General features: G+C 37.5%; 1 protein-coding gene across 3 annotated transcripts in view; it reads right to left on the bottom strand.

Moving 5' to 3' along the window:
• The window catches only part of DOCK10 (dedicator of cytokinesis 10), a 263202-nt gene that overhangs the window by 10173 nt on the left and 238416 nt on the right, over positions 1–14613 (bottom strand). For all 3 annotated transcript variants that reach the window (XM_063115061.1, XM_063115054.1, XM_063115070.1), the window contains exons 45-50: positions 13801–14016; positions 12285–12342; positions 11856–11954; positions 9388–9494; positions 7501–7623; positions 7251–7364 (exon numbers count right to left, since the gene is read on the bottom strand). In XM_063115061.1, coding sequence (XP_062971131.1) covers positions 7251–7364; positions 7501–7623; positions 9388–9494; positions 11856–11954; positions 12285–12342; positions 13801–14016 — 717 coding nt within the window. The remainder of the gene's footprint in view (positions 1–7250; positions 7365–7500; positions 7624–9387; positions 9495–11855; positions 11955–12284; positions 12343–13800; positions 14017–14613) is intronic.

Genomic DNA, 14613 nt, shown 5'->3' on the forward strand with positions numbered 1-14613 from the left:
TTTTGTTTGTCATCCAAGCCATTGATTAGCATCCTATAAAATTCAACATCAAAGAACCATGTGAAGAAAACAAAATATCGTATTACAATTAGACATTAATGTAAATATTCCCTAGCTAGGCCAAAGAACCTCGTGGAATATCTTATACATATTTTACACATATTTTCGCTCTCTATAGAAGTCAATGGTAATAGCTGCTTGCATATATTTTGGGGAAAGAATGCCCTCTTGTGGCGGCCTGGGATAGAACACAAAGTGTGGAGTAATTTGGGGCATTATTGAGAATATCATTTTTAATAAAGTCTTCTACAAGTCTTTGAAACTAGCGTAGTAAACATTGTATGGTGTGTAAAGGAACTGAAATGGGTAGACAAGCATCCCACATCACCTTAGATGAAAGACCACGACACTTTATATTGTTGTCATAGCAGAAATTATATGTGGTGTTCTCCCAAGTCCTGCTGTTTAAAAAATAACTTTACATTAATATGACTTCAGGGAACTGAGGCAATTTAGCTATATATAACTCAATCATTCAATTTACTACACTAATAGATCTTTTACATTCCTTAAAACCTAGACCTTCTACGATTAATAAGCAACCATGTCAACATTTTTATTCCACAGGAGCAAGTAGGTTTTCGCTTCTCTTAATTTATTTGTCTGGTTGGAAGCAGGGGAAGGGAAGATTCCATCATCTGAAGATAACTAAGTGAGGCAATATTTATAATTCCTTCACTTCGAAGAGACACAGAAGCATTTTTCCTGTGGAATACAGTGTGGCCTCAGAATCCTAGATTAACTTGGGAGTTAAGAATCCAGGTGCATCTGGTTTCTTCTGACTGCAGAGTCCACCTTGAGAAAATGGCTTTTGAGGTCCGAGGAAGATACTGGGGGTCAAAAGGAAACTTAGCCATATCTAAAAAAATCATTTTTGACTCTTTAAAAACACTCATTATACGTAAAAAATTATATGTAAAAAATGATGGAGAAAAGGTTTCAATGCTGTATTTTTCATGGATGATGGGAGGCAATATAAGAACAATGATTAAACTCACATCTGTATGGTGCCTTACACTTGTAAAGCACTTTCATACATGAAAAAGTGATCATCATTAACAGGATACTTTGTATCATAACTGGGCTGTCGCTGTCCATTTGCAGGAGCCAATGAACAAGGTCCATTCCTCAGCACAGTTCTTGTCAAGCAGTAATCGCCTGTTTCTTTGTGCATCTCCCTAATAGACTTTGGTCTTTCTAAAGGCAGGAAATATGTCTTGTTCAACACTGCATGCCCGGTGTTTCCCACATTGCCAGGCCTTTAGGAGGTGGCCACTTTATACTTGCTTATATTTGCTAACGATGAATGAAATAGTTCTTAGTGGGCATACATATCAAAAAGGTATATTTGCTCTAGGTATAACTAGCAAAGATTCCATTGCTTCTAATAAAGGTGTTTTTATTGAATAATTTCTTTGAGAAATGTTCAAGACCAACTGCTAAAAAGTGATTATACATTTTCATTCATCTGGACAGTAGGGGAAAGTGAGGTCTGACCCCAGTCTCACATGACTTCCAGCCTGCTATGTTTCTTTCTGTTGCTGTCTTTGTGGAATTTTGTCTGCTTCAAGGTCAGAAGTTAGTGGCTAAAATTGACAGACTGACACATCAGAGAAATAAGACTTCTAAAGCTATCAACCAGAATCCTCACAGGGCCAAAGCTAAAGCAACATTCACAACTTCAATTCCAATGAGAAAAATGTCTCCAAGTTTCAGGAAAAGATTTTTTTCACCATAGTGTGAAAACTAGTCAGGAAAGACATTTTCACGGTGAATTTTCTCCCTGACAAATTTTCGAAACCAGAGTTAGCAGAAAATGAGTGGCGGAAAGTAAGTTTTTATTGTCATTATCATGATTTTTGTGGCCTTGGTCATAACCTGTGATTTTCTTTCATCCTTACTCCCTAGACTGTAGGACGGGAAAAACAGACTCAGCAATGTACTGGGAGGCCCTTAGGACAGCGCTAGTATACAGGAGGCCTTTGGTGAGTGTTGGCTATGAGGGTGATGGATGGTGACCGTGATGATGATGATGATGGTTATGATGGTGACAACGCAGAAGAAGAAAATTCTGTGTCCATAAAGCAATTTGAGTTCTGGCTCCTATGCAGGGCAACAGCTTAACTCAGTTTTCAGTGCTGAAAAATACATACCTGTACCTTCTCTTTCATGGGCACTACAATTTTCCTTATTATAAAAGGTCTACTGGCGCTCATTTCAATATTTTGGCCAGTGATCAATCAGAAAGAAACAGTGTTTAGAATTGTTTTTTAAAGAGTGTGGACATGTAAACCTATGGAGACTATTTTATAAAATGAGTAAGAAGGAGCTGGAATAGCAGAATAAAGAATTTAATCTGCTGTCTGCCAGGCATTTGTGTAAAGAGCTTCTGGAGCCAGACAAATGGCAGGTCTGAAGTTGCTAGGAATGCGTGATTACCTTAAACACAGGGAACTGTCAAAGCAAAGCCCACTGAGTTACAGAGCACGATCTGAAGGACGGCTTTAGTTTCAGCTTTGTCTATGGAATAAGTGATTTATAAACAGGGACATAGGGTGATGACAACCAGTTTCTCTTTTGCTTTAGCTCCAAGGTTGTGAGTTGACTACTTTTTAAGGCCATGGGAAATGTGACCTCTACATTTCCTTTGCTAGTTTGATTTTTTAAAGCATAATTTTATAATGCAATAAACGCCCTCATCTACCATGGCTTGGAAACAAGACATTCTAGTTAAACAAGGACTTTAAAGTCAACTGACTTTAGAGCCAGGAAAGTCAACATGCATGAATTATGAAACTTCAATGTAGTAAATTATGATAAAAATGTACGTCATTAAACTGTCAACTAAAATCATTGACTCCTTCTGAGATGTTTTGCAGGTACTTCAGAATCTTGCAATGCCCTGGATCATCAGTGGAATGTCAAATATAAGTGCCCCTCCTATTGTATTCTACTAATTCAAAGTTCACAAACAAAAGAATGCATTCAGAGAGGAATCTAGAGTGCAAAAGATGGGTCAGAAAATAATAACAGGCTAAAGCTAAGAGAAATTAAGCTACAAGAATACAAAGAAATGGTTCCATATAAATATGAACACAGTTATCACATCTAACTCTCTCTATATGCAGTGTGGATCGGTGACTTTCATGTAGGTGAGGAGCTGGAAGGGAGTGTCACATCTGAGATTGGGGATGGGGGTTTTGGTTTTGCAAGCTACACATGCACCTTCCCTTCTCCCCCTAATTCCTTTTCTGTGAAGGTTCTGAGATGCATCTATACACATGTAGGCATGACTGAGAATCATGGAATCTATATCCCTTGATGAAGAGAATACAATCCCCCCAGGTCTTTCATTTAATTAATTCCAGGGCATCTGATCTTTTAAGTTACGCAATGGGCATTCGCTTGCTTGCTTTCATGCTAAATACCAGGGCCTAAGGATTTCATTAATTACAACTGATGTTTGATCATTACTGCTGTTTCATTACTCTGTAAATAAAAACTTCAGGGACACTTCGGGGGATGCTTTATATAGGCTGCTTCGTGTAAAATTTCCATAGCCAATGATGCCAGGTGTTGCATTAGAAAATTCATGCTATGAAAAACTTGCATTATTTAAAGTTACTGCTGTAAAAGAATAGCTTTCAACTTGTTTTCCAGTGTCTGGCTCATTGCAGACACAATTAATATTCAATATCCTAGTCAATATGATAAAGCGAAAGCACTAGTTCACATAGGACACTAAATCACGTACCCAAAGGCCTTTGTGGGGGCAAAGAGCCTACTGCATATTATATCTCTGTAATCTTTTTAACATGATCATAAGACACATCAATTTGGATATTAAAAGGTGAGTTTTACAGGGAAATAAAGCACCATCATGAATACGAAATTATTTCTGACCACAGGGATTATGCTAATCATGTAGTTTAGATTTTATTTTAGCTGTCTGGAACCTTCATTCTGCACATGTTCGGGGGAATGTTCATGGCTTTTTGGTATTTATTTGTCATCATGTGTCAAGTGATGTGTGCTGCTGGCTCCCGCTGAGTACCACAGTTCACATTCCCCATTTGGTGTCTTGGGTCAGGCATCTTGAATGTCATCTGAACAATTATGACTGTGGCTCTAATTTGCTGCTTATCAGGACGACCTCCTATAGTTCTTGTTCAAAGGCAGTTGGGGGTTGAGCCTACGAGGTGCCATGCTTAGACACGTTCTCAGGACTGCAGATTTAACAAAACCCCTTGTCTTTTAAGCTCAGATTGGAATTATTTATAAAAGACAATTGAAAGTACAGCAGCATTAATAAAAAGTCAGGTGTACAATCAGCACACTTTACTGAGGGATCTGCAAAAAGAACAAAGTCAGGTCATTTGAAAGTAGATCTCCCCAATCCTTCCCCATTGTCCCCTCAGTCTATTTAGTACAGGGGTTTTCAAGTATTCTTTTAGTATGTGAGTTAAGGACCCATGACCCCAAACTTATAAATGAAAGTAGAAAATACTGGTATGGTGTGGATGTGGGAAGGAAGTCAAAGAATTACAAAAAAGTATGCATTGGTCAGACAAGTAGAGTTGAATGTGCACAGACATCATGTGGATATTGAAAGAATTTTTCTTTCCAGCTTCATCAACAATAATTATGTTGAACCATATGAAGTTGTCATTTTCACAGGTAAAAAAATTGGTTGGTTATAGGCAATTGCATATATTTCAAAAGAGTACAAAGAAAATTCTTCTTTGTCACAAAGTTCTAAGTACTGGCAGGTTATTTCTGCCTTGGCTTATTCTCCAAATTTCTTACCTCACTTCTTTCTGCATCTCTGAAAACTTAACCTGAACTATTGGGTCAAGATTTATTCCTGTGTTCATCTTTTGTGCTGGGAGTCAATACCATGGTATCTGAGAATGTTCAGTGCTCACTGTTATAGAAAGTCCTGTCTCTCCAAGATACTGCTTTAGAAAGCGGAATGGTCCTTTCACAACCCTGGGAATGTGCCCCTCTACAGCCATCATTCCACCTTCTGAAATTCTGACCACCCTGGTCTTCTTAATAAGCTGCAACTCACAGTGGCCTGAAATAAGAAGGCTATGTCCAATGCTTAGTCTACTCTACATAAACTTATCTGTGTGTGTGCCTGTGTGTGTGTGTGCATGTGTGTGTAAGGCTTTCAGGCTACATCTATGTTTGTGCAGAGAGATAATATTTATGAAAAACAAAGAATACATTTTTGTAATTCAGATAACTGGAATAAACACAATTTAGTTCAAGAAATGCAGGATGACTCTAAAATGAACAAAAGCAAGGTTATCTCACCCTTTATACCAAACGTTGATTTGCACAAAAAAAGTTAAGGTTCAGTAAAACCATACAGAGGGAAGTGTGAGGATTATTAGAGCATGCAAGTGAAGAGAGCAAACTTACCACAGCCTGAAACAATCAAGACCAAAAGGAGAAAAGAGTAAACATCTGCATTAAAAACTAGTTGAAAAGCAGCATGATTTGTTTCCACCTAATTAATGGCCTATATTTCAGATACTGGTTGGAGAAACCATCAGGTAAGCAATCTGGTTTTCATGACCAGGGTATTAATGGTAATTCATTCCTTTTCACTGGAAAGATGTCTTGAAGAGTTGTAGAGTCATATCTGGTTTAGCCAAATGCACACATTGTGGGCTACTGTGCTGTTCAGTTAGCCTGTAGCCATCTCCCTTGAAACCCTATATTTCCCCTTCAATTCCTCAAGTCCCACATCCCCTTCACGATGGGGTTTTCTGCCATTTTTTCTTGCTAATGTTTCACCAAGGTCACAAATTGCATATTTTCTTCATGGCTTCTCTTTCGTCCTCTCCTAAAGATCCCCACACCTCTCTCCCCCAGTATACACTATCACTGCAGATAGTTCCGTTTCTTTTCCACGGACCCCCACAATGTCTAAATTTAGCTTTTTCCATAGACTGTCTCTGCAGATCTCTGTTCCTCACACCACTGGATTTCTCTGTCTCTATAATCCTGATGCTGCTGTGCTGTGAGAAGAATCCAGGTTGGACTAATTTGTTTATGAAAAAGTGGCTACTCGGTGACAGTTTCTTTTCCAGGTAGAAACGATCTGTATTAATGCAGAACTTAGTTTTTAAGTTGCCTTTGGTGATTACAGGAAACTTTTATGTTTTTCAAAAGACTTCAATAGGAAATGTTCTAGAATAACCACACTGGATTTGACTCCTTAGCTGCAGCCTTAAAAGATTCTGAGGAGAACAAGAGGCTGAGTGTGAGTGTGTAAGAAGAGTGCCTTACATGAGGTGGGAAAGGAGGTAAGAGGTCCTAGAGTCATTGGAACTGTGAAAATAAATGAATGGACTGTTTATCTACAAGAGCAACCATCTGAAATACTTGAGCTGGAATATAATAGAGTCAAAAGCCTTCCTGAAACAAACAAACAAACAAACAAACAAACAAACAAACAAACAAACAAAAACCAAGGTGGTGTGCCTGGGTATCCCATTTAAAGCACTGCTCAGAGACATTCATAATTAAAACGTAATATGTTCACTTTCAGGCCAATGCTTATGGCTAGCCACTATTTTCAGTCTTGTTTATTACTTGTGCAGTACACTGGAAAAGATAACTTTAAAATTAACCTTGACCTGCAATACAGGAAACAAAGCAACCATATAGTGATCTGCTTAGAAACAGTGATAGTTTGAAAGCAGGAGAAAGAAATTGCATGATTGTAAAAAGTCAAAGATTTGATATAATGGAGCCCCTAAGAATCCTTTTACTTCCTAGAAAGCGATGAATGTCATTTCTTAAAACATGTTCCATTTAATTTGAATTTAATATATGACATAAACCTATAATTAGATATTTTTGGGTGAACTGGGAAGAACAGGAGGCTGAAAATAAGCACCCCTCTTTCTCCAGCAAATTACAAATCACTGTTTTTAGCCTGATCTGCATGAAGGCCCATAGATTTCTCTGCTTATTCGTTTCCCAGCTTAGTACATTCCTATGGGCAAACACATAGACCCTCACATTGGGAGAAACACTCAAATGTACTCAGACACACCCACTCCCACACCCCCTCAATTTATCAGCACAAGCAGTTAGGTGTCTTATAAAGAATGAACGACTACAGCTGACTGCTCAGCACAACTGATAGGCTACGATGCTTCTGTTGAACCTACCTGCCCATAAAATGCCACACGATAGTAGCGACCAAAGAGCCGCTTCTCTGAGTTCACCACCTCTGCCACTTTTAGATATGACCGGTGAATGTCGTAGTAGAGATCTGACAATTTCTGAAATCATAAATTGAAGGGTTTCATGAAGATGATATGGACATATAAAGGGACCTTTTACGTTTGAAAATTGTAAGTAATTTTCTAATTTGGAGCGGGACACATATTTTTTTCTCCGGGGGGTTAGAATACCCACTTTGAAGTCTCGTTGCTTCTCGAAGACAGCAATGATGGGCTTGTTGACCTCAGCGATGAGTTCATACCGCTCAGACTTCCAAAGAAATTCCACACACATGTACAGCTGCTCCACCAGGATATTCTGCAATTCCCCCAATCAAAATGAGATTTATGTGGTTAAAGTTGTGGCTCATCTCTGGAACTTGGTTGCAAAACTGTTGCACTGCTAAGTTTTTTCCTAGCAGGATTCCTGTGTTCCCTATCTTTGCTAAGGGGATTTACAACCCAGTAAAGGATGGTGGTGTCATCTTGGATTCTTCCATTTCCCTCACTACCATCATCTAATGGGTACCCCAAAGTGCTAATTCAAACCTATGGAATGCCTTCAGATCTGTCTAGGTCTTTCTATTCTCACTGTCACTCACTTAAATGCGACCCCTATTACATCATTCCCAGACCCCTGCAGTAATTTTCTGGTGAAGCTGTGTTCCCTCTCCATTTACTGCTCTCCAGCAGTGTTTCTTTCTAAAACATAAATATGATCATGAGATCTGTACTGCCCTAAACCTTTGTGGGAACTCTAGTCTAAGAACTGCTGTCCAAACTCCCTAGACTGGCATTCCAGGAGCTCCACAATGAAGCACCAGCCTTTCTTTCTGTGTCCCCTTCTTTCAACACCCTGGCATTGACTTTGCAGTGACCAAACCATACCTCACCGCACTGCTCCATTTTTAGAATACCTTCTCCCTCCACATGCTTTTGCCCATGTTGTTGCTGCACCTACAAGAACCTTATTCCTCATTTGACACCTTCAAGTCCTATCAAATGTCAAGACCCAGCACAAAGATACGGAGAGCTTCTATTTATGTCCTATCCAACTCCACTCTGACTACTTTCATGTGAAAAATTGTTCCCCTTTTAATTGTATCCATATATGATGCCTAGATTTATAGTTACTGGGCATCTGTTTTTGACTGGCCATTCCCCACCCCAAAGGAATTATGCCTTTCTTAAGATTCTAAACTCTTTGAGAGTGGCAATCATGACTTATTTATCTTTGTTTCCCAGCTCAATACCTCACATGTACTAGTGGTTTAGTGAATGTTTAACTGAACTGAATTATAGGAGCTCTAAAGCAAACATATGATATTGTTGGAATGTTTTAATAAATGACTTTAAAGAAAAGATTCTTAAACATTATTTGAAATAGTTAATATAAATATGTAGTTGCATTTACTGTATTTATTTGAAATGTACACTAAATTGATGTAGAACCATATATAAAAATTTCATTAAAGTTCACCCCCAAAATTTCCTTTCTGTATCCTTTTTCCACCTGTATAACATTATGATTTAAAAAATATTAGCATATGAAATATTTTATTTATTTGATAAAGGAACTCTGTTTTCTTTGCCAGAATTGTTGCTAAGTAATTCCCCGTCTAAAGCTTCTTCTTTTCATTAATTAAATGTGTTTTGCATAGCAGAAGTTTTCTGCAGTAACTAGTGAGCCTTTCTGTTCAACTACATTTGTAAATAAACTCACTAATGCATTAAAGAAAAAAGTTGAGACCAGCTTGTAAAATTTCTGGCATCCCTTATCACGTTTATTAAGACTAAAGACTAGATATTATAGAAGATCTGATCACGTACAGATCTATTTAGAGATGTAAATAAAGCTTAATTTAAATTTCCATTGAAAATTAGTCTTTATCAATGCAATCTGACATCTATTAATCTTGGCTTAATGTCAGTATGAATTTCATTTTGTCTAATTAAGTCATATTAAACGTAGCGTAACTTTATCTGAATTCTGAATAAGCTTGTTTCCCCCCTATGTAGCTTAATATCACAATCAATGTATCTTTGTACTCAGTTACTGTACACTAGATTATTTTAATCTAACCTCATTGTATGGTGTATCCTGCATTCCTGAATCCTCTTTCATTGCTCCTTCTTCTTTGATATTTGGCGTAATGCTCAGGAAAGCAGGCCATCCCATGGAGAACGTGCCTTGGAAAGACCAAGCAGAATGAAACATAATTATTTGAGCCAACATAATGCCTTTCTTCATGATGTTACAAGTGGTAGGATAAGGCTCACACAATCAATGAGATGGTTAGATTATGACTGTTAATAAATACTCTCTGTCAGGCAACAATGTTCCCCTTTTTATAATTTTTGTAAAGTTTTCAGGTGATATAATTTCTATAAGAAGCTGTGGGATTATGAACGGAACACAGGATTTGTAGGTAGACGTAGCTCCAATGTTCTGGTTTAATTAACCTCTCTAAGCCTGTTTCCCTCTTTTGTTAAAATGGAGACATTAACATCTATTTTAAAGGATGTTGAAGGATTCAAAACACTAATATCTAAAAATGTGGCAGAGTCAATGCTTTATAAAGGCAATGCTCAATACTTGCTAATTTTCAGTCATATGCATTGTCTAGAAACCTCAAATTTTTTTAGTGTCTTGGCCACTAAGATTAAAAAATACCTGACGCTACAGATATCTGTGAAAATAGCTGATAATGTTGGAAATGGTCGGTAATGTTCCCACAGGAGGGATCAGATCTGAATCAGTGAGGAATGTGAGTGTTTAAAAGCACAGGCTGGAGTGACAGACCAGCCCTTGAATTTTGGCTCTGGGGCAGGTTATTTAGTGTTTCTTGGGCTTCTTACCTACAAAAAAGAGGTGATAACAGCACCTAACTCGTAGATTTGTTACCGGCACCTAATTGAGATATTGCCGGCACAGTGCTTAGTGCAGTGCCTTCCATGTAGCAAGTGCTTTTTAGTACTTTTGCAAAGTATTTTCTTTTTAATAATCAGCTCATTGGCTATATAAATTATCAGTCCCAAAACATGCTAGAAATTATAATTATAGCAATTATTACAATCCAATCCTTGCTTTTAAAAAAAATTTTACATTCCTACTTTTTTGTAAAATATATCTTCAGTAATTAAACTGTAGATTATAGAAGGAAAAGTCACAACATACTTCTTGCAGGATAATGATCACTTATTAGTACAACTGAGGCAGTTATACTCTCTTGAGTTGCCTATACTCATTTATATTCTTATCATGTACACATTGTAGGGAAGGGATAGTTCACTGACTCAGAGAAACATTGTAACATAAAAGTATATTATGGATTTAAAATACGTGCCAATGAACTTCAGATAATATGGTGATGGATATGAATATGTGCTAATGCATCATAAATAACTACCTTCCCTATTTTAAAGTTTGCTAAATAAATACACCCTTTCCTCAATAGGCATGCTATATTCCAATATTACCTTAGATCTGAAAGTGGGTGTTTAAAAATTTTTGAATATTAAAGATTCACAGAACACTTGGGGACATAAGTTTTCACAACTTCTCAAACTGACACCTGGTTTTATCAGTTTTCCTGAATTTCAGGGTGGGCATGACCCATGAGGCCAGATCTGCAAACAAGTGACTTCACCGTCTTACAGGTCACTTTGGTCATTCGGTCCAAATGTCTCATTTGCAAAATCCACTGACTCCTTTTAGAAAATATACACATATATAAAAGAATAAGGAATGAATTATGTTTCTGAAATATTGCAATTAAAATCCATTTACATTTTGTTTAGATATTTTGATTTTAACATGTAAGGATGTATTCCTGTTGTTCATACAATGGGTTTCCCACTGCATTTTGGAAATTAAGGTAGATTGCAGTTCATAAACTTTGAGCTTGAACAAACTTTTGCAAGAGAATGTCGATTAAATGTGTTAACTATTTTGCCACATATTTACAAAGGATGACTCCTTAGTCGTTGTTATAAAATCTTTTTTTCTATCCGACATTAAAGATGGAATATTTTTATTTAAAGGAAATTTATATATAAATTATGTTATAAGTTGTCAGACAGTTTATGCTTTAAAAAAATGAAAGGAAACATTCAGATTAAAATGTCCTACATATATATACAGTATTTGTATGTCTCCATTTTTGCATCTCTTGTTCTGAATAAACAATTTTATTACATTTACAAATTAAAATAGAGTCCTATTGCCATTTTAAACAATTCATTAATTTCAGAGTAAAATTCCAATGGCAGACTGGCATGCAGATTGGTAGCTAAATATGGCCATCACTCATAATCCTGAATATTGGGTAACACAGTTCTGTTTGCTGAGAACTTTTCAGTAATCAAACTTCATAAATTTTGGATGGGATTTCTGAGTGATAGGAGGTTAAAATTTTTGCACAGTATGTTATGCAGGTCTGAGATAGTTTTTGCTTCTAAGAATACATTTATGAAAGTTTCCTTGAAGTAGAATTTAAGTGGCAGTCTGATTTCCTCTGCACTGGGGGTAAAGGATAACAGGTCACTCACTTCCTCTGCCAAGGGCTGTTAGTAATGGATTGCTATCACAGGAATGGGTATCCTCCAGGAGCAGGGAAGGCGTGCAAATCTTTTCCATTTTCCAGTAACCTATGGTAGTGCAAGATGAGGTTAGGACATCGCTACATGTTTGTGTTAATACAAGCATATGAAACTACAAATCGGTAACTAGTGAGGCGTTCTCATTTTAACTGAGAAGCTGACTATCCAGTTAGCCTTGTTGTAATAAAACAAATATGCTAATGGCATGATAGGGTTAAAAAATTTAAAGTACAGCATAATGAGAAATATCTGTGAAAGTGAATGTTACTTAATGAAACATAACAGATTAATAAAATCTAAAATTAATAAGTTAATTTTAAGTTAGATTTCAGCGTGCTGATTTCTGGACATTTTCCCTCCCCCACACGGTCATCTTACCCTTTCTTTTCAGGTATTCTGCGATGAGGGCAGCTATATGGATATAACACATAGCAGCCTGTAGCAACAAAGAAAACAGGTTCAGAGGATGGATTTTACTCGTTTTCTAATTAGGACTAATCTCCCAAGGCAAGTCAGTACTACATGTCAGAACATATTATATAGTTGAATCCTTTGTAAGGGTAGAATTGAAAACAAGAATCAATAGATTTCCCCCAAAATTACCATCAAGAATAAAATGAGAACTTGGATTTTTTTGTTTGTTTTTTCTTTCTGATGTAGTTTTGAGATGGGTGAATGAAGGAGCCTGAAGAATTTTCCCACAGAATTATCTTCCTCCCTTAATGTCTAAACCTAGATTTTTTTTTTTTTTAAATCCACAGGTCTCTCTCTTTTTAAAAATTAAAACCACAGTATCTGGATCTAAATTGGGAATAAAAATAATCTGCCCTCTAATTTTGTCTACCTCCAGTAATGGCCCCTCTTAAATTTCTATTGCTTGAAAAGGGTCACCTCACCAGTTAGCACTTGATTCAACAGTGAGACCTGATGTAACATGCGTGTTTCCCCCAAACCAGGATATGTGTGATATTTTATTTTTCTCTAATATCTCCTATAAAGAAAGCCCTGAACATTGCTGAACATATATTAACACTTGACTTGCTGAAGATTCCAAATGACCGCAGCTTTTTTCTTTTGAAGTTTTATGGAAGGATTTCACCATGTTCGGGGCAGCCCAAGGGAACCGGAGTTTCTCATTTTTGTACTCACCCAACGGCTGCCAAACCAGAAATCAGGCTTCTGGTTTCCATTCCAGAGTCCCTGATTACCACATGCATTTAGAAGGGTTTCAGATTTTAGGACTGCCCCAGACAAATTAACCTCTTCCCCAAAGGGGCATAGTTCTGGGAATACAGCAGCACTTCCCCATTTGGTGCTCAGAGGCCCTTGGGTGCAGAAACTTGCCATAAATAAACCCACTCAGTGTTCAAACTGACATAAAAATGTTAGATATTGATTTGTGATCTTCACACAATGGACTCTCCTCCCATGGTGCTAGGGAGTGTTATTTGCTTCCATGACCAGTTCAGACTAGTGCAAGTGAGGACTGATGACCCCTGCCTGGGTTTACCTGCCCTGGTGACAAGCCTTCCCATTCCATTCCAGTGGCAAGGGAGAAGTTTTAAACCACAGAACATTAATTTATATAACTCTCAATTTCCAGACACTTTTCTCACCTCCCTCCTTAGCCTCAAGTTTTTAGCATTCAGCTCTGTGTTGTGCTTCACACAAATGCAGTCCCCCTGACTCTGGCCTTTGCTTGATCTTATTTACTTGAAGTTAGGCATCCTTGAATCCTATAGGTGAATTTATTGTACATAATGTATAGTTGGGTCATATCTAGATTAGTGGACAAATATGATAACTTTTTATAACTCATGCTCTAAATGAAAATCCAATTGTCCCGATAAAGAGGGCAATGCCAATCATGAATGACTGAGCCTTTGCTAATCACCTCTGATAAGTCTCCATTTCTTGCGTGAATCCTGGCCATGCTTTCCAGCCAGGTCCTCCGTAGTTCGGGGGTGCTCGCATAGGAGTTGGCCAGGCTGTACTGGAGATCCACCAGCATCTCGGGGTCCTTCTCATGCTCTTTCATCTGAGCTGTGGCCATCAAAACTGTCCTTATACGTTTAGTTAGGTCTTTCACCTCTGCTGGGAAATTGCTGTTCTTTGGAAAAGACAGAGCCTCTGTCATTATCTGTTTAGAATTCATATGTTAACTTCACGTTATGCTAGTAATTATGACACGACAGCACAATTTGGTGCGTTCTATAAATTGTTCATAGTGTGTGCATTCTATATACATGCATTCTATGCATTGTGACTATGGTCATATACATTTAAAGATAAGAACTGTAGAAGACTATTCTTTTGTTTTCTAGCTAGCTCATCTTCTTGTAGTAAAACATCCCAATTATCCTTGAGATCTTCTCCTTCCTGACTCTAGTTCTTGTTATTTAAATAGGTCTGACTTCATTCCTAGGCACCATGGGTGGCACATGACACTGGCCTGGCCAGTTATATTCTTTGATCCCCAAGGCCACAGTGATTGGTTTAGAACTGTGCATATGATACAAGGTTGGATCAAAAAAATTCAGTGCTGGGACTTTAACTGGAACAACAGTATTGAAATAAATTATTTTCCTCTCATAAGATACTAACAGCATCCTTAGAATTTCTGAGTGCAAGCTCAGAGATGGGGAGAACCTACCTGTAAATGAAGTGAAAGAGGAAAACTCAACTGAGACACAGAGACAGAGGCAAA

This window comes from Cynocephalus volans, chromosome 1, assembly GCF_027409185.1.
Source record: "Cynocephalus volans isolate mCynVol1 chromosome 1, mCynVol1.pri, whole genome shotgun sequence".
In the NCBI taxonomy this organism is placed as follows: Eukaryota; Metazoa; Chordata; class Mammalia; order Dermoptera; family Cynocephalidae; genus Cynocephalus; species Cynocephalus volans.